The sequence below is a fragment of the Girardinichthys multiradiatus genome, chromosome X, assembly GCF_021462225.1.
Source record: "Girardinichthys multiradiatus isolate DD_20200921_A chromosome X, DD_fGirMul_XY1, whole genome shotgun sequence".
NCBI lineage: Eukaryota > Metazoa > Chordata > Actinopteri > Cyprinodontiformes > Goodeidae > Girardinichthys > Girardinichthys multiradiatus.
In genome coordinates, this window is record NC_061817.1 from 14976363 (window position 1) to 14997520 (window position 21158).

Below are 21158 nucleotides of genomic sequence, written 5' to 3' on the forward strand. Positions count from 1 at the left end.
GAACAGCCCAAGACCTAACCTGACACAAAAACAGGCAAACACAGTCACAATCACACATTCCTACCCTCATGCGACACATAAAAACACTAACACCCACGCACCCAACGTAAAGACAAACAACAATGGACGTTGTACACTCACTCACATCCCTTAGGGGCAACCAGCCCCCAGACCGAGGAGGTGGTCCCCATCCCTCCCAGTGTGGAGACAGGCAGACCGTCCCAGCACCAGCCCAGACTAATGCTGCACCACCCAAACCCGAGCAACCCTGGCCAGACCCCGACCCCCCGCACTGACCCCAGTCCCCAGTCATGTCCATCACCATTCGGAGAGGGGGCTGTGTACAAAAGAGGGGTCTACCTGGTCCAAACGAGCCCGCCAACCAGAGCCACCACCAAATGAAACAGTTCCAACTCCCCAATGAATTTTGATCCCAAAACCATGAGCCTCCAACTCCCCATGAACCCGAACATGAATTTCCCCAAAGGCCCACCCCCAACCAAGACACAGATATCGAACACATGCCCCTGAACCCAAACGCCATGAATCCCCTCCCCACAGGGGCACACCCCCACAGGTGAGCTCCATCCCCGAAAATAGGACATTAATATGCAAACAGCCTGTTGCCAGTGCAACACCATCTGCATTGCTTTGCCTTTGGGTTCGACATCACCGCAAGTTTTCATCCAACAGAAAAACAATGAATGAAGAGATCAGAAAAAACATAGAATACAATAAGGTGTTTCAAGCACTGTTGAGAGGAGAGATTCAAGGTAATGCATCTATTTTACCCACTAGTGATGTATGAAAAGGTTTATAAGCTGAAAAAAGACAATATGCTGAAACATCATAAAGTTTTTGAATAATGGGAATTTAGTGCACTTTAAGTATTCACATCAAAATAGTAAGAACATAAACACTGTGGCTCCTTTTAACACAACTTTGTATGTGAGAACAGTAGCTTGGGTTATTTCTTCAGTGTTTCTTTGTGAATCAGTGAATTAAAATGTATTGAATGAACTTAGCTACAGAACAGCATGACAGCTAGAAAGCATATGAGGAGTGGCAAAATAATTATTTGGATGATTTTGAGGGACAAAATGAAGTAAGTTGGAGAACAGAGGTATTCCTGAGGTATTTCAGGTAATTGAGGTATTTCACTCCATGAAAAGAAAAGAAGACCCTTTACAAATTAAAGGAAGGAAATACATTTTCCTGAGAAATTGGTGTACAGAATCAATTTCTGCCACAAAAAGCAGACTTTTGTCATGTTTAACCAGTGGTTGTATGACTATGAGTATGAAAAGCTCTTCTAGTGACATACGATCTAAAGCAATTTCCAGTTTGAAACAGTAGAGGTCAGTGTAGAACCACGGATAGCCTAGCACTGTCACTAAAGGTTAGTAAACGGACCTAAGCTAAACTTTTCAGAGAGCATTTTTGAAGTTTCTGAAAATAAAAAAAAAACATAATTTTCTACAGAATTGAGACTGCACTGCACTTGTTAAAACATCCACTGATAAGGAGAAAGCAAGCAGGAGTGATTGGTTTTAGACGTCAATGGCTTCAGTGAATAGTTTATTTACTGTTGGAATCATCTGAATGCATCCCACCCACTGACTGCAAGGTTTGCATATATAAAAAAGCCATAATTCTAACTCTTCTCTAGGTTTAGCAAATATAAAGACAGTAATGTGTAAAGGGTATTTGTCCTTTAAAAGATTACAAACACTTAAATGTTTCAGACCGTCATGCACATTTTAATATCATACAAAAATGACCTCCGGGAGAGCTTTGACTCTTTGACAGATTCCGAGGGATGTTGGAGACATAGAGTCCGAGTGGACCATGTTCTCCGCATCTATTGTCGATGCTGCTGGCCGTAACTGCGGCCGTGAGGTCTGCGGTGCCTGTCGCGGTGGCAATCCCCGAACCCGGTGGTGGACACCGGCAGTAAGGGATGCTGTCAAGCTGAAGAAGGAGTCCTATCGGCTGTGGTTGGCTTGTGGGACTCTTGAGGCGGCTGACGGGTACCGGCTGTGGAAAAGGCAAAAACTCGGGCCAGGGAGGAGTTCGGTGAGGCCATGGAGAAAGCGATTCTGGCAAACCGTCCGGCGCCTCAGGAGGGGGAAGCATTGCTTCGCCAACCTTGTTTACAGTGGGGGTGAGAGGCTGATGACCTCGAACGGCGACATTATCGGGCGGTGGAAGGAGTACTTCGAGGATCTCCTCAATCCTTGCCATCACGCATTCCCTGATGGAAACAGAGGATGGGGACTCGGGGTTGGACTCTTTCATTACCCGGGCTGAAGTCACCGAGGTGGTTAAAAAGCTCCGTGGTGGCAAGGCTTCGGGGGTGGATGAGATCCGGCCTGAGTAATTCAAGTCTCTGGATGTTGTGGGGGTGTCATGGTTGACATGCCTCTTCGACATTGCGTGGCGGTCGAGGACAGTGCCTCTGGACTGGCAGACAGGGGTGGTGGTCCCCCTTCATAAGATGGGTGACCGGAGGGTGTGTTCCAACTACAGGGAGATCACACTCCTCAGCCTCCCTGTTAAGGTCTTCGCCAGGGTATTGGGGAAGAGAGTTGAAAGCCGATAGTCAAACCTCGGCTTCGGGAGGAGCAGTGTGGTTTTCGTCCCAGCCGTGGAACACTGGACAAGCTCTATACTCTCTACAGGGTACTCGAGGGTTCATGGGAGTTTGCCCAACTGGTCCACATGTGATTTGTGAAACTGGAGAAGGTATTCGACCGTGTCCCTCGTGGTGCCCTGTGGGGGGTGCTCCAGGAGTATGGAATCGTGGGCCCTTTATTAGGGGCCATCCGGTCTCTGTACAAGAAGGAGTTTGATCCACATTGTCGGCACTAAGTCAGACCTGTTCCCGGTGCATGCTGGACAGGGCTGGGCTGCCCTTTGTCACCGGTCCTGTTCATAACTTTTATGGACAGGATTTCTAGGCACAGCCAAGGGGATCTTGTTTGGGGACCAGTAGATTTTGTCTCTTCTTCTTGACGTGGTCCTGCTGGCCCCCTCTAGCCAAGACCTACAGCAAGCGCTGGGGCAGTTCACAGCCCAGTGTGAAGAGGCTGGGATGAAGATCAGCTCCTCCAAGGCCACGGTTTTCGACCGGAAAAAGGCTGCTTGTCCTCTTCAGGTTGGAGGGGAGTTCCTGCCTCAAGTGGAGGAGTTCAAGTACTCGGGGTCTTGTTCAGGAATGAGGGAAGAATGGAGCAGGAGATTGACAGATGGATTGGTGCGGCTGCCACAGTAATGAGGGTGGTGTGCCGGTCCGTTGTGGTGAAGAGAGAGCTGAACCGAAAAGCGAAGCTCTCGATTTACAAGTCGGTCTACGTTCCTAACCTCACCTATGGTCCATGAACTTTGGGTCATGACCGAAAGAACGAGATCCTGGATACAAGCTGCTGAAATGAGCTTCCTCTGTAGGGTGGCCAGGCACTCCCTTAGAGATAGAGTGAGGAGCGCGACCATCTGGGAGGGGCTCAGAGTAGAGCCACTGCTCCTCCACATCAAAAGGAGCCAGTTGAGGTGGCTCGGGCATCCTGGACGCCTTCCTTGGGAGGTGTTCCAGCCACGTCCCTTCAGGAGGAGGCCCAGGGGATGGCCCAGGACACGCTGGAGGGACAATGTGTCTCGGTTGGCCTGGGAACGCCTTGGGCTTCCCTGAGAGGATCTGGAGGAGGTGTCTAAAGAGAGGGACGTCTGGCTGTGTCTGCTGAGCCCGCTGTCCCCGAGACCCGGTCCCAGATAAAACGGAAGACATCGAGTACGAGTTCAGAGATGACCGGAAAAAAACATCTTTGTTCTATGTGAAAAAGCAATAGCCCTTCCTTGTTGAATCATCATTTAACTTATGAAGGTCATTTTTTGGTTCAGTTTTACTAGCTACACCAAGGCCTGCTTACTGCCTCACCTGGACCATCATGAACAAATGCATTTCAAAACATGGAGTATGCTAGAAGATGTTAAAAAGAGACACATCGTAGCCCAATTCATAGAAATTCAAGAACAGCTGAAAAACAAAGTAATTGACATCATTCAGTTTATAGAGGGTTACAAAGCCCTTTCTAAGGCTGTGGGACTCCAGCGATCCTTTATCCACACAACATAGAACAGCGCAGAACCTCCTCGAAACTGTTCCAAGAGCTAAAAACATCTAAAGCAATAAAGGTCTCACCTGCTGAGTTCAAATCAGTGTTAATGATTCAACAAAAAAAGAGACTGGGCAAAAATGGCATCCATTGGAGAGCACCAAGGCCAAAACCAGTGCTGATCAAAAAGAACCAAAAGGCCCGTCTTAAATTTGCCCAAAAACTTATTGATGATCCAAATGACTTTTAGGAAATATTCTGTGGGCTTACATGACTGAAGTGAAACATTTTGGAAGGTGTGAATTCTGTGACATCCGATCAAACACTAACAGCCTTTCAGAAAAGAACATGATACTTGCAGTCCTATATGGTGTTGGTAGTGTGATGGTCCGAGGATGCACTTCTGCATCAGTATCTGGACAACTTGTTGTAAGAGATTAGCTCTCTAGCAGAAAATCTTGAAGGCAAATATTCAGTCATCAGTTGTTGACCTTAGGCTGATACGCACCTGGGTTGTGCAGGAGGGAAATGTTTGAAAACACACCAGCATGTCTATTTCTGAATAGCTTAAATAACTTAAAAATTAGTAAGTTTTTAAGTAAAGTTTTTAAGAACAAGGAAAACAACAGATATGTCAGAGATAAAGGTGTGGAGATGATGAAAGAAATGTTAGGTTATAAAACAACTGATAGGTCAGGAAAGGAGAGCATTAACCAAAGAAGCAACCAATAGACTTATTGTGACTCTGTAGGTGCTGCAAAACTCCACAGCTCAGGTTGGAGACTATTAACTGTTCAACTATTAGTGTCACACTCCACAATGATGGCTTTGGCGGAATGGTAACAATATAATCATTCCAGAAAAACAGCTTTAAGAAGACCTGTTGTCCACAAGCCATGTAGGGACATGTGTGGTAGAAGGTGCTCTGGTAAGATGGAGCAAAGCTGATTTATTTTTTCTTGTTTATGTGCAAAATGTTACATATGGTGGAATGCACAATCCCAACAGTGAAATACAGTGGTGTCAGTGTCATGCTGTAGGGAATTTTCTCTTCAGCAGGAAACCTGCACAGAGTTGATGGGGACATTGATGTAGCTCAACATCGGGCAATGCTGGAAGAAAGCTAGTTGGACATTGCAAAGTGTTTGAGATTGGAGCGGATGCTCACCTTTCAACAGGACAACAACCTCAAACATGCAGCCAAAGCTGCAATGGATCGGTTTAGATCAAAGGATATCCATGCATTAGAATGCCCGAATCAAAGTAATCACCTAAATACAATCAAGAATTTTCTGCAAGACCTGAAAAATAATTTTCACAGAAAATCTACACCCAATCTGACGGAGATTAAGCTATTCTGCTGAGAAGAACGGGTGTGACGTTGGTAGGGACGTTGGTAGCAATGTACCCTAAAAGACGAGGAGACTGTTGATTCAGAGGGCAGGATCCACATGCACACCACCCACAGATATATTTTCTTTAATACTGTGGAAACAATGTTTCATTTTTTCCACTTCATAGTTTTGCATTACTTTTTTTGGTCTAGTTGTAAAAACTACAGACTTTGGAACACTGATTTCCAAATGAAATGCCAGATTTACTTTGTTCATTTCTTCCTTACCTTCATCTAAAAAGAGGACTTTGGACCACTGAGCAACATTCCAGTCATTCTTTTTCTCCTCAGATACATTAAGATGTTCCTGACATTGTCTCTGGTACATGAGTGGCATAAATCAAGCAAAGTGGCAGTTGTAGCCCAATGTCCTGGATATAGCTATGTGCAGTGGCCCCTTGACATTTCTGACTTCAGCTGCAGTCCACACTTTGTAAATCTCCACCAAACTCTTTAAAGGGCTTTGTTTCACAATCCTCTCAATACTTTTTTTTTTTTTTTTTGCTTCTGCACCCTTTTCTACCACACCTTTTCCTTCCACTGAACTTCCCTGTATCAGGTTTGAACACAAGACTCTGTTGGAAGCCAGCTTCTTAAGTGATGACATATAACAGGCCTGTAATAAAGGGTGTTGGTGACCCAAAGTATGTCACTATGTGGATTGTAAATCTATATATTAGTTCTACTTCATGAATTAAATTACTGCAACAAATATACATCCGTGTATATAAAGAAAGCACGTAATATAATATAATATAGTGTTTGAATTATAACATCCCTTTTCATTTGTTGCTTCACCACTTGAACTCATCCTTGCAGGTAAAAGGTCAGCAGCTTGTTGCTCCGCCCACTCTATACGTCACTCCCTGACTGAATGGGCTCTGCTGTAGTACAGAGCAGAGGAAGCAGACACGTACTGCACGCTGTACGTTTGGGGACTTCGCTGTTAAGCTGAGCCTAACAGACCCGAACCAGAACCACAGGGCGAGGCAGCGGCTTCGAGCTCAGACAGGAAGAAAGAATCAATTTAAAACTTCAAGTCTAAGTCTGGTTTTTCTTGGAGGTGTATTTTAGAGGACTTCTGAACACCAAGATGTAGTTCCTCCTCATGTGAAATTTTACGTGTAGCACAAGACTGAACCTCCCACTTCTAACTTTACTGCACAGAAGGAAATAGGGGTGAGCTCGCTAGAAATGGAGAAATCAAGTTGCTTTTCTTCAGCTCGAAACATCCTGTGTCTGTTTGACGTGGACGGCACACTGACACCACCAAGAGAAGTAAGCTCCCATTCAACAGACAGCCCATTGTTGGTGTTTATTTGTCATTAGAAGCAACTTCCTCCTCTCTGCAGCTCCTTTCTCTGTCTGCATCATTTGCCTCCTACCCTGAGGAGAGCACACTGTGTCCTCATGGCATTATGTCCTAATTCATTCACTGTTTGGAGACCTTTTTGCACGTAATCCAGTGATAGCAAAGTCAAACAAAGTTGGGATTTGTTTGAAACGTGGAAACTGTCATTTCATGCATCTCTTAGGCTTTTGATTGTTTTAAATTTACATTGAATTATTGTTAATATGGTTGTTTTTGATGGTTTTCCACTGCCATCTATGAAGATTTTCTGCATGCATACATTTATTTTAGTGTTAGTAAAGTGCAGGCTGTTGTGTCAGGGGTTCAACAAATGCTACTACTGCTGTCACAATATGAAAGCAGTCTTTACACTCATGTTATTATGTAATAATTTAAGATATTGCTGTTTTTCAGCAGTGTGCTCACTGAGGTGTGTGTGTCTGTAAAAGGAATATCTGCCATCTGATAACAGATGATAGCAAAAAGAAATAACAGATAACCCAAAGAGCATGTTCCTGCAATCTGCAGAAAATCGACCCAAAGCTGGACGAGTTCTTCCGGACTCTGCGGAGGAAAATGAAGATCGGCATCGTCGGAGGGTCAGACTACCCCAAGATAGCGGAGCAGCTTGGGGAAGGAGATGATGGTGAGCAAGCCTGTTTCCTGTTTTAACCAAACATGCTTTGTAGATGCAGGTTTCAGGGTTCCACCGACATTACCTGAAGGCTCTTGTTGCAACATGGTAAACTAGAAACCAGTCTGTGGAGAGTAGTGAGGAGAAGTTTGGGGATAGAAGTAAGGCCACCAAAACCTAATGACCATATACCCAGTGTTTTCCCATGCATTGTTGTAGAATTACAGATAAATCAATTAGACCAGATCAATGTATTGGCATTTAATTGCATAACCAACAGCGTACAACGAGGGATGTGATCCTGTGAAAGGGTTGTATCATGATTACTGTTGGCAAATAAATCACAGTTATCAAGATGGTTTTGTTCAAAATGTTCAAAATATGCAGAAAGTGTAATTATAATAGTGAAGCCAACAGCATAAATGGTATCAACATCACTGTGAATATTATAATTTGTCGTATTAGTATTCAGTCATATATATCACAAATGAACTGCCTTGTAATAAACGATCTTGTACACTAATTATAGTCTGAAGTCCAAAACAAGCAATGCAATCAGCATTTGAACTGTAATGTTTTTACAAGCAAACAAGTTATTGTAAGCTATTTTGATTTGCTTTAAAATATGTTATTTGAAGTACAGACTGCAGAATCGATGCTGTTTTTTACAATGTAATTGGCTGTTCATACCGAGTGTAAGCAGACAGTAGATGTAGAACACAGAGAGGTCAGTGACGTCTTACACAGACAAATCAGATCATTCTGAAGATCCTACAGATTCAGCTAAAAGTTGAACCTACTTAACATTAGCTGCTTGTGGTGTTGATTCTGTGTGCATTTACTGAAGGCAAGAACATCTTCAAAAAGCCTTTTTGGCACACATAAAAAAAACAAAAAACAGATACATTTATTTAACTGAATGTGCAGTATCAAAAAAACATACGTTTCTTTCACTTTTTTATAAAAGTGTGCATTATTGTTGTTATCCTGAAGGGTTCTGATATTGAATTAAAATGTATATTGTAATTATAACCGACTAAAATTGGTAATCATTAAGACTGGTAAACGTTTCATTGCTACATAAAACACAACAAGAAAGCGGATCGGTGGAAAATGAGGAATATGATTATTTAAGTGGTAGAAACACAAAGTAGATACAAAGAGGTTGGTGTTTCTGCTTTTGATGCTGTGGTGCACCTTTTCAGCTGCCTTCACTATCCTCTGCAGGACCGTCTTGTCTGCCATATTGCCTCTGGAGTAGCTTCTATTCTGAAATGCAATACAACAACACACAATCAGCCACATTTCTGTAGTAAGTCGATATTATCTTTTGGTAATTCTCTCAGCACATTTTAGAGCCAGTTTTCATACTAAATGCAGTCCTCCATCTGACCCAACAGGCTTCAGTTTGGTTGACTTTCTCAACTCGTGATTCCTACAGCTGTTTCCAAAACACACTGACACACTGAGCGTCACACTGATTCAGCCGCCACCTCTCAGGGAACATATGGCTGCACCGGTTGGCTGATAGCTTGTCTGTCGGTAAATATTAGCCTGCAGCAGGAATGCAGATATGTTGTGCCAAGTCGGAACACAATGTGGTTTCACGTCCAAGTGTGTTAAAGGTGAAGCTTTTCTTGTAGATTATCTGCAGCTGATACCTTTGTGCGTTGACCAACAGATTGACTTAAATGGTGTTAAAAGCTAACATCATCATGCAAGAGTATTTTGAGACATCTTCGGAATTGTTTTATTTCTGTATGCACCTGTTGCTTATTACATGTTAAGACTGCAGTCAAGCGAGTTTATCAACCAGACGCCTGATTGAGAGTCATATGATTGTAGTGCAAACAGTAAGGTGATTTGAGATTGTTTTGCTAAAGTAAGTCCGGTTCCTCCTTCCTGGAAAACAGGTTCTCTTAGTAGCAACACATGTTGGTCCAAAGCCTCTAAAGCTTACATTCTTTAGTAGTATTGTTTGTTTTTAGACACTTTGATCTGTCCTCTCTACCCCAGAGAAGACAAGGATTTTCAACAAGTACATCATTTCTTATTTCCAGATAACAGGAGGTCTTTCCTTTGCCTTAGTCTTTGTCTCTATTTTTAGTTGAGGTTTTATTGTTAAAATACTTTGCAAACTTTGTAACAGCAGTCTTACCCGAGGTGTCCAAACCTGCACATTTCTACTACTCTCTCCTCTTAACCAGTAATAAGTATGGTAATTCATTTAATTTTAAAAACCTAATAAAAGTCTAGGATGAAATGAAATATCTGTTTCTCTTACCTTGAGGCTATCGAAAAACAGCAGTCTTCCTTCATATGTAGGTGATCAAAAATCACTTAGGAAAGCTGTGGCTGTTACATTTCGTGACACGAAAGCAGCAGAAGTTACCTGAGAAATCAGTGTAACTCCTAGGTCTCTGTACCAGCCTGCATCAACAGTCTGTATGGTAACCAGCCTCTTCCTTAAAAGATTCAGCTTTTAACTCGGATATTCTTCTGAGCATCAGGATAAAGGTTTTGCAGCACACCTGCTTCCTTGCAACCTAGAAGGAAGGACGTTAGCTGGCAGTGCTGCTAGTACATTTTAAAATGGATTTAAAAATTTTGTTATGGAGGCGGTCAAAAACAAAAACACATCAGTCTCCTACTCACAGTAGAAATTAGTAGACCGTTATATCCAGCGGATGAACATTAGGAGGAAAATGCAGTGGTGTAGTTGTTACTGCAGGCCTAAGTCATACCCAGCTAACCACCTTGGTGTCCACCCTCCAACTCCAAGCACACCGCATTGCCTGCATCTTCACAGTCTGGTTAACTTTCTCATCAGAAGACCATACAGCTTCTCTTCTGCAACAAGCCATCTTTTAGCTCTCATACATATTCAAAGCATAATCTAACCCAGATTTTAAACAAAAAAAGACATAAATAAAGACAAAAATAAACCTACATTTCCCGCGTGTCGGCTGTAAATGTACGTGCTCCAAAGACTCTTCAGTATATGCTCAGGGGCAGACTAAGTAGTTCTGAAAGTTTTCCCAATAGAGGTTTTTATACTTTTACAATTTATCTAAGCTGTTCGAAATGTAGTTTTTATTTTTACCTTCTTGCTTGGAGGTGGATAAATAACTGCCTTAAAGTGTTTTCCAATAATAAACAGGTATGTTCCGCATCGTTTTGGATTACTTTGATACTTTTACATACGGTATAATCAGGAGCCAGTCTAACAACAATGTCAGTTGTTAGTTCATTTTCTTATCGCAAAACTGTAAAAACTTGTTTGAATTGAGCCTCATCTTGTTTTTTCTCTCTTTCAGTGATACATAAGTTTGATTATGTGTTTGCTGAGAACGGAACAGTTCAATACAAAGATGGGAAACTCCTCTCAAAGCATGTAAATGAATGCAAGTACTTAGCATGGCTGTTTTGAACATCTTTACCCCCTGAAAACTGGAAACAGAGAATGCCTAAACTTCCCAGTTAATTCTGCTGGAAAGCAAACGTTTTTGATAATGTTAATTACCATACATTTAAAATATTTCTAGTATCCAGGCAGAAAGATGAAGGTTATGCCATCCTTTAGATCCTTCATTTATACTGTCATGTTGTTTCTTAAGTGCATTTTTCTCCGATAGGCGATCCAGAACCATCTCGGAGAGGAGCTGCTGCAAGATCTCATTAACTTTTGCCTCCGATACATGGGGCTCATTAAACTGCCAAAGAAAAGGTGTATTACACAGCAAACCTTTCTGATAACTTCGAGATGCTTTCTTTGTCTGATAAATGGTTTTGTTCATCTACACTGATGTAACTGAGGATGAAAAGGTGTTCCTTTTCCAATTTGAGAGCAACATCCAAAATTAAAAGTCTTTATAATAATGACAGGAAATTCAGGTTTCGGGATAGTGTTTAATCATGTGTCTTTTTCTTTCTGCAGGGGCATTTTTATCGAGTTCAGGAACGGAATGATTAACATTTCACCCATCGGTCGCAGCTGCACCCTGGAGGAGAGAATAGAATTTTCTGAAATTGACAAAGTGAGTACTTTTTATTCATATTTTATTTCAAATGAACCCATTTGTCCTTTGACTTTTGTACCCAGAGTAGTCAGTATCACAAAGTAACATAAAACACCAGTACTGTCCACAGAGAATGATTAAATCTTAAGGCAGATAAGATGGACGAAAGCCTGTAGTTACCTGTCATTACTTGTTATGGCTAAGCAAACATTCTTACAAAGTGGCCAAAAAGGCCTCTGTGTCTCTTTTTTACAAAGAGGTGATCTCGTTAAAGAGACAAAGAAAGGTCAAACATTGATCTGTCAAGACAATCTAACAGATAGTCCACTGACGGTTGACAGAGTCTGGCAAAATGAAAGAAGTAAAGATCGGCAGAGGAGAAGTTTAAGCATTTAGATACGTGATCACATTATATACATGAATCTTCCTCTGTTTTCAGAGAAAGAAACACAGACTCATTTCAGTTACATTTAAATTGAATGGAGAAAACTTTAAATCATTAGGCTTTAATGTATAAAGACTTGGAAGGACTTTTATGCTCCATCACAGTTTAATTGGTATATTAACACTGATTATTTGTGTAATTATTTAAATATATACTTTCAACATGTTTATGACAAAAACTCAGTATTGTAGCCAAAGGGCAAAAAAAACCTGGAGAAACAACTCATGACTAATTAGGTTAATTGGCAACAGGCCAGTGAAGGGATTGTCTAAAAAGAGCTTCCCAGAGGGGCGGGGTCCCTGGGGCGGTGCTCCTTTGGAAGAAACAGGATTTAGGAGCCCTTGTAGAAATCATTGTCAGGAAATGCAGCTTATTAATGTCTCCACAAAAACTTGTTAAACCTTTACCTTGCAGAAGAAAAACACTGACTAAGATGGATAAAGTCAAGATTGAGTGGAATCAGTGGCCTTACTTAGCTAGAAAATTTGCAGTCAGTAATAGTGAGCTTTTTTAGATTGAGTTGATGTAACTTAATCTGACTGTCAGTCAGTCAGTCATTTTCTACTGCTTATTCCATAGTGGGTCGAGGGGAAGCTGGTGCCTATCTCCTGCAGTCTACGGGCGAGAGGCGGGGTACACCCTGGACAGATCGCCAGTCCATCACAGGGCATTAATTTGTCTGTGTTAACCTAAAAAACAATTAAATTGAACTGGCATCAATGAAAATGAGGCTGATTTCTATAGAATCATATTACTCTTTAAAATACAATAAGATTTTGCCCTGCAAAATTATTCATACCTTTTAATCGTTTTTCCTCTCCCCTCTGGAGAAAAGCATCTGCACAGCATGATGCTGCCACCTCCATGTATCACATTGGGGATGGTGTGTTCGGGGGTATGTGCAGTGGGTATCTGATTAATTCTCTCTTTGCCTGGCCTATTAGAGTGCCGGGCGGGGGGCTTTCTGGATGATGGATTGAAAGCTCCAGGAGATGTTCAATATTGTTTCATAACCTAATTTCAAACTTTAAAAAGCTCACCGGTTTGTTTCTTGTTTCACAGAGGGAGAAGATCCAGGAGAAATTTGTTGCTGCCTTGAAAAAGGAATTTGCTGGAAAAGGGCTGCGCTTCACCAAAGGTGAGAGGAAAAACACACAGGGAAGCCTGTTGACACAACATTGCTCCAGATCTCAGTCGGCATCCGTGCAGAAAGGAGAGGAAAGGACACAGAAAGGAATTATATGCAGCTAGAAGATCTTGTTTTTGGTGGACACTCTCTCAGGGGAAAAACAAGCTCATTAACATTCGGCTTACAGCTCTGCAGCTTAGTGCCACACCAGTTTTATAGCATTTCAGTCTGCTTGTTGCTTCTTATCTCCTGATAAAAACAGAGACCCCCCCACCTTTGGTTCGTCCTGAACCTTCGTGCTGGAGTTGCAGGTTAACTATTAGACAGACGCTGTTCCATCTTGCCCTTTTGACAACACAGCAGCAGGATGTACTCGATGTTTGCATACGTGCCCCGCCGCTGTGCTGATGAAGCGTGAGGGCTGTTCACACTTCACACAAACAAGCCTGGCCTGTCTGGTTTCTTTGAAAGCCTACATATTAACTGCTGAGATTTCATGCTCACTTGGGCTTCTGGGGTGTAAATCAGCGGGGAAATTTGCAGCCTTTGCTGTGGCTTAAGTCTTCACGGTGTTGACTCTGACGCTGTGAAAATAGCTTGATGGGTCCAGAACATTTATTTGTTTCCTTTTCCTTAAAGTTTATCTCTGAAGGGCACGGCTGCCCTCATCAGCTGATATGAGTGATCTCTGCGATAGGTGTTACATAATCTGACATCACCTGATCTGCACTGAGAGGACACAATGTAAGAGCTGAGTGTGTTCAGGGATGTTTTTCTCCTGTTAGAGGATTCAGTGTTAAATAACGCAGGTGCAGTAAAGTTTAACCCATGATGCACCTATGATCTGGGCTTTTCACATATTGTGGCATTTCTAAAAGAGTACAACATGCAGGCTTAGGTGGTTGAGGTTGGTTAAAGATGAGACTGAAGCGCTGAGTTGTTTATCACGTTTATCACCCTAACGTTTGAAGATGTTTGTGACAGAGCCATGAGGAGGGTGTGTGAGGACAGGACCTCCTGATTGGCTGGAGGCAAGGCAGTGAAAGTCATTTAAGTTGGAGGGAAGAATGTCTGCAAAAGGCCATCAGACAAATTTCTGTTTGTTTTTTTTTTTTTTTCTCTACACAGATTTCACAGCACAAAGGTTCATGTGAGTTGAAGTTCAGCAGAGACAGATTGTCTCAGTTTCTCATACAGCTGATGATTTATGAGTGTCACGCTGGAGTCATGTTACGTATTATAGTTTGGATTACAGAAAATCCAAACCCCAGCAGTGATTTGTTTCTTTTCACACTTCACATTTTCTCACGCTGTCGATGGGAAAAAGTACAAGTTTTATTTTCCACTGTTAAATTATTTACTGCTTAGTGAACTGGATGTGATTAAACCTATGATTCTCTTTTTGTGACTTGTGAATATTTTTATTCATTTTCTTTCTTGAAACTATACACACCAGACCCCACCCTAGGAGACAACCCCGAAAATATATACATAAATAAAAACGCAATAAAAACGTGCATACAGTAGACTTCTCCATGCAGTCAAGTCCAAAGTTATTCATACTCCTGGTAGATTTGGATTTTAAGTAATCTGTCAGATTCCTTAATTTGACCTGCTGGTCTTAAAGTTCATTACTAAAGGTAAACATGCAAAACGTTGGTCAGCAATTATAGGAAGGGTTGGACTGCTAGGAAAGGCAAGGCAAGTTTATTTATATAGCACATTTCAGTAGCAAGACAATTCAAAGAGCTGTACATGAAAAAAAGAGAAAGAGACATAATAAAAGAGTACATTGCAGCAGCATAAAGGTAATCAAATAATTTACAAACACAGACAATTAAACAATAAAAATTAATAATTAAGATGATAATAAAAAAGAAAAATGTATGATAACATGATTGATAAGAAATGAAAGTTGGACAGAAAACGTAACTAATAATATTTAGATGGCACAGTCAAAGGCCACTCTAAACAAATAAGTTTTTAATCTTGATTTAAAGCAACTTAGGGTTTTGGCGCTTTTACAGTTTTCTGGGAGTTTATTCCAGATTAGTGGAGGATAAGAACTAAAAGCTGCTTCTCCTTGTTTGGTTCTGGTTCTGGGTATGCAGAGTAGATTTGAGCCAGAAGACCTGAGAGGTCTGGGTGGTTGATACATTGACAACAAGTCTGTAATGTATTTTGGTGCTAAGCCATTCAGTGATTTATAGACTAACAGAAGTATTTTAAAGTCTATTCTCTGAGCTACAGGGAGCCAGTGTAGGGACTTTAGAACCGGGGTGATGTGCTCCACTTTCTTAGTTCTAGTGAGGATGCGGGCCGCAGCGTTCTGGATCAACTGCAGCTGTCTGATCGACTTTTTAGGCAGACCTGTGAAGACACTGTTGCAGTAATCAATTCTACTAAAGATGAACACATGAATTAGTTTTTCAAGGTCCTGCTGAGACATTAGTCCTTTAATCCTGGAGATGTTCTTTAGGTGATAGAAGGCCGACCTTGTTACTGTCTTTATGTGCCTCTGAAGGTTCAGGTCTGAGTCCATCACTACACCCAGGTTTACAGCCTGACTGGTGGTTTCTAGCTGTATTAACTGAAGCTGTGTGCTAACTTTTAAACGCTCTTCCTTTGGTCCAAAGATTATTACTTCAGTTTTGTTTTGATTCAGCTGAAGAAATTTTCAGCCCATCCATGCATTGATTTCTTCTAAGCATTTACCAAGCGCTTGAATGGGTTCAAGTCACCTGGTGACATCGTAACGTATAGCTGTGTGTCGTCTGCATAGTTATGATAACTTATGTTGTTGTTTATTATAATCTGAGTTAGGCGAAGCATGTAGATATTGAATAGGAGGGGCCCTAAGATGGACCCTTGGGGAACGCCACATGTGATTTTTGTGGTCTCTGATGTACTTAACTACAAATAAAGTAGGAACAAACATTTTCATATGAAGATGGAGATGAACTGGCCTGGAGCCATTAACATCATGTTATGACCAAACCATGATAATCTTGAGACATGATAATTGTCTCCTTTCAGGTGGTCTCATCAGTTTTGATGTTTTCCCCGAGGGCTGGGACAAGAGCCTGTGCCTGGATTTGCTGGCCATCTACTTCTTTGGCAATGAGACCTCAGATGTAAGATCATCCTGTTATTAGCATCAACACATAATTTCTTTGGTTGTGGAAAATATCATGACCAAATTAATAAAGGAAAACGGCAGAAGCATAAATGGCAACATGTTCCCTATGCTCTGGAAAACTATTTTAGAGAGATACACATTGCATTGGAAGCTAACTATGAAGAGCTCCTAACATGACCACTTGGAAGTGAGAATAGGTTGTGAAGAACAATGGCCTTAAAGAGCCAGAAGCAATAAAAACGAAGCATTTTTGAGAGATAAGGCATCAGAGGTGCTACAGAAACATACGTACACACATTTGTGCATTTAAATGTTGCAAACAACAACTAAAATAATTTGCATTACAAAATAGTAGAAGCTCTTACAGATAAACCTCATTTTGAAGTTTAACCCTCCAGTTGTAATTAGCATCAGACAGAGATTTGCATGAATTACCTGGAATTAGATGACATGTCCATGTGCAGATCTCTGCTTTATATGCACACTTCTTATTCTGTTGGAAGGGATCATATTTAAAAGTACTGCACTAGATCTGAAAACCAGCATTAACGTGGATCTACAAAGTTTATTATTTGCTTGTCACCTTGAAAACTCATGAACCTTCCTCCGCCCTCTGGTTTGAGTTGCATGTAGCTTCGAATAACTGCAAGCTGCAGCAGCAGTCTCTGACTTTTGGGTGATTTTTTTGTCTTTTCTGTGCTTCAGAATGACTGGCCTGTGATAGCCTTAGGAGATGGGAGGCATGTCATTAGTTGAAGCAGCTCTTGAATGTGGATGAAGGCACATTCATCTCATACCGCTGAAAGAATGTAGCAGCATTTGAGCAATCTGGCCTCAGGTTCTCCTGCTGGGTTTCAACCTGGACCTCTGCACTGATCTAATCATTGGAAATCTGCTGTTAATATTCCAACAAATGTCAGAGTAGGAAAATATGCCTTGCAAAAATATTCACTCTTTGTTACATTTACATATTTCATTGGGATTTTTTTGTGATAGACAAACACCAAACAGCACATCATTGTGAAATAGCCAGAAAGGATACATGGTTTTCAAAATGTTTTACTGATAAAAGCCTTAGACATTTGGCATATATTGCATTCATCCCTTCCTGAATACTTTGTGTAACTGCCAGTTGTTCCAGTTACAGCCTTTGGGGGTATGTCTGGAACAGCTTTGCATTTATGCTTTGTGTTTATTCTTTTTTTGCAAAATAGTTTTTGCATTGGATCTTATTTTGGGGTATCAGAGTATTGGAGGCTGAATACAAATGTGCACCAAACATTTAAAATTTTTATTTGTAAAAAGAAGAAATTTGTCTCCTTTTCTCGTCACTTCCCAGTTATCCACTAGTTTGTGTAAATCTGTCACACAAAGTCCAGATAATATGCACTGAGGTTTATGGTTGTAATGTGACAAAGCGTGAAAGAGCTGAAGAAGATTGAAAACTTCTGCAGAACAGTGTAAACAGAAAGCCTCTCTTTGATTCACTGTGCTCTTATGAGAGGACCAACATGCTGAGGGGAAAGAGCTCTGACAGAGAATGAACACATCTGTTCTTGGGTGTCTGATTTGGTGGTTGGTTTTAGTCAGGTGAAGGAAAACAAACCACATAAAGCTACAGCTGTCAGCTCTGCTCTGACGTTTATGATGACGGTGGTTCTGTTTCCAGGGAGGAAACGACTATGAAATCTTCAACGACCCAAGGACGATCGGATTCACGGTCTACTCTCCCGAGCACACGGCGCGGCTCTGTCGAGAACTTTTCTTTGATGCTTCTCCACATCTCATCATGATACCTTCGGCCAAAAACCCCTCTGATATGGATGGCAACATGACTATTGATCGCAGGGTTTTAATGAACTGCTGAATGGTAATACTACTGATCTCCCCTTGTTAATAATATTAGTTTAATATATGAATGAAAGATGGAAGGTTGGTCTTTATTTAAAGAAATGGACAGTTGTTATGGAATACTGTGCCAAAAACTGTTTCACTTGTGCGATAAGTAACATGTAACCTTGAATCTAACCCAAAATTAGCAGGAATGTTCATCTTGCACGTTAGTTTGGGTATGAAGCAATATTTTGTACTAATGCTGGGATCCTTTTATTCTTCTTATTGACAAACCCACTGCAGTATGTGAGAAGGATGGAAGAGAATGGGATTAAAACATGGGATTATTTTTTGTTTTTTTTGGTTGCTCAGAAAAATTTGATGAACTTGTTGAAACAAAGACCTCTCTTCTTTTAAGGTTTAGGGTGAACCAAAGACAAACAACATTCTTGGTGCTTTAATTTTTAAACTGGATCTCTTTCAGTATTTTAACTGTTTAACATTTAGTGTCAAATATTAACATCAACTTCTCAAAGTCATGAAAAAGATATTAACTCCTTTTTTGTGTTCACTGTGGGTCTTTAAATGCATTTAAGATTTAGCAGATTTTAAGCAAAGGTTAAATTTTTTAAGTGCAGTTCTGTTGAGAGGTTGTGAATAGTCAGTATCTTACCTACCACTTGATAAGATGAAAGATTAATTGGGTAAAAATGAACTTAATCCCTAAATATTTTAGTAAAACAAATATTTCAGTATGAAAGGTCATTGTTACCGTTCGCAGGCTAACACGGTCTGAGTGTAAATTCGATTCAAATAAATATCTAATGCTAATAAAGTCACTGTCTACATTAACTAGACATCAGCTAGAAATCCAATCTCTTTCATCAAACCAAAGATTGTAAGAGACTTATCCACTGCAGGTAGGATACTTCATGCTCTTAGGCTCTCAGCAGAATCCCATCTTCAAAACATCTGGGCCCGTATTCACGAAGAATCGTAAGACTAAACGTAGCTCCTAGTGACGTCATTCTAAGAAAAATCTCAGAATTTCACAAATATTATGATTTTTCTTAGAAATTCCCCATGGTCAGATAAAAGTTATTTATGAAGCATCTTAGGCCTTAAGAGAGCTCCTAACATGAGGAAATGTTAATAGTAGCGACAAGGACTTCTAGTGAGCTTAAGAGTGTCTTAAGCAGAGATGATGGTGGAAAGACCAAGAGAAAGGAGAGATATTCTCCAAACAATGAATAACAGTGAATTAAAATGCTACCAGCTCTATCGCGCAGGGATTCACCCCTTTAATAGTCAAGTAAATGAGAACATAAACTTCTATAACAATCATACAATAATTAATATAGAGATTAGATTAACTTTATCATTCCCCTATAGGGCGAAAATAAATCGTTTCAGCAGCAGGACAGGTTAATGGTGCACCTCTAGTAAAGTAATATTAGGAAGGATAAATAAATAATAGAAACAATAATGAATAACCATGAATAAAACGTGAACAACACTACAAACAATATCGTGCAGAATTATTTAAATATTAACAGACTGTAAAATGCTTTCACAAACTTAATTAGGAAAAAACTTGAAAATATATACAAACTCTGCAAGATACAGTACAATAATATAAGCACTATATACACAGAAGGAAGATGTAAATGAGGTGAAGAAGTAGTTGCTGTATTGTTCATGATGATGCCAAAACAACTGAAATAGATCTTGGATAACTGTAAGAAAGTGCTGAAAGATGCTGAAAACAAATATATCTTAAGACCCTTTAAACAAATTATAAGAAACTCTCGATTAAAGAAATAACTGATAAAATAAGAAGTGTTTTAAGACTTTTGCACAATACTGGGTGTTCAAAAATGATAAATGGCTCAGTGAGAAAATTAATCTCAACCAGTGAATTGAGCTACTGTGACTGTGTCACTATTTTAACTTTTTTTTTTTTTTTTTTGGCATTAGTGGCCTTTTTATTATTATTTTTTTTAACAATAGGCAGACAGGAAAGAGGGGTAGAGAGAGGGGGAGACATTCGACAAATGTCGCCGGGTCCAGGACTCAAACCCAGGACGGCTGCTTCGAGGACTGTAGCCTCCCTATATGGTCGCACGCTTAACCCGTACACCATCAGCGCCGCGACCACTATTTAAACTTTTAAGACAAAAATATTTGATTGATCTTTATCTGCATGTTTAGCTATCACCAGTAATTATTTTCATAAAGTGTTTAAAGCATTAAGATGTTTTGTGATTGCTGAACCTTGCAGCAAAAGAAATGTTAATTACATAAAGTTTCCAGAGTGCTTGTTTGGAACCAATTTTCTGAGCTTGACAACATTTTATAAAATGTATGGTCTTTTCCACCACTGTTTTAAGGGATTTTAACCAGGTTTAGGGAATACATAATTTATGGTTTGGGAACAGACCACCCTCATTAAAAATCTGACCATCCACACTCCTTCAACCTGAAGGGCTACAGGGGACTTTTAACTGCATATCTGACAGTTACCTTATAATGTGTCTGTGGAAGTAACTGTTGGTTTTTCAGCCATTCATGGAGAAAAAGAAGCTACTTAATGTAATAAATCCCGTTTTAACCTCTTGTTACCTTCTGGTGTTTATTTTTTACCCTGCTGAACTTTCAGGTGGTCTCCTCTGTTGTCCAACCTGCCTTGTCATTCTGCATCCAACCACTAGATGTCCTCTTTCCTCACAGACATAACCTTTTAAAAGGTTTGCTTTTAGCTGCAGCTTATCTCGTTGCTTTACTGCTTCTGTTTGAGTCCTATCATGTTTCCTGCGAGTGGTTGGAGTAGACCATCTTGTTTACTTTGCTCACCTCTCTGTCACTTGTATGCAATCAAGTCCCCGCCTGCTCCCAAGAAAAATCAACCACAGGCTTTGTTCGTCAGCTGTCTCTGCCCACTGGAGAGGCTCATAAGGCTTATAAAGGTTAAAGCAACAATATCCACCAATAACATCCTCATGTGGTAACAATTAATATCCAATAAATGTACTAGGCATGGGCTGGTATCACGTTTTCATGGTAGGATAACCTTGAATAAAAATACCCTGGTATGGTATTTACA

At 40.6% G+C, this 21158-nt stretch overlaps 1 protein-coding gene across 1 annotated transcript; it reads left to right on the forward strand.

Moving 5' to 3' along the window:
* The first annotated feature begins 6417 nt into the window (after nt 1-6417).
* Nucleotides 6418-20671, forward strand: LOC124862910 (phosphomannomutase 1-like). The gene is made up of 8 exons (XM_047357112.1): nt 6418-6783; nt 7385-7502; nt 10808-10884; nt 11126-11217; nt 11428-11527; nt 13017-13092; nt 16120-16217; nt 17892-20671. Exons 1-8 carry the CDS (start codon nt 6700-6702, stop codon nt 18087-18089), a joined length of 843 nt encoding a protein of 280 aa, XP_047213068.1. The 5' UTR covers nt 6418-6699; the 3' UTR covers nt 18090-20671.
* Nucleotides 20672-21158: the final 487 nt, after the last annotated feature.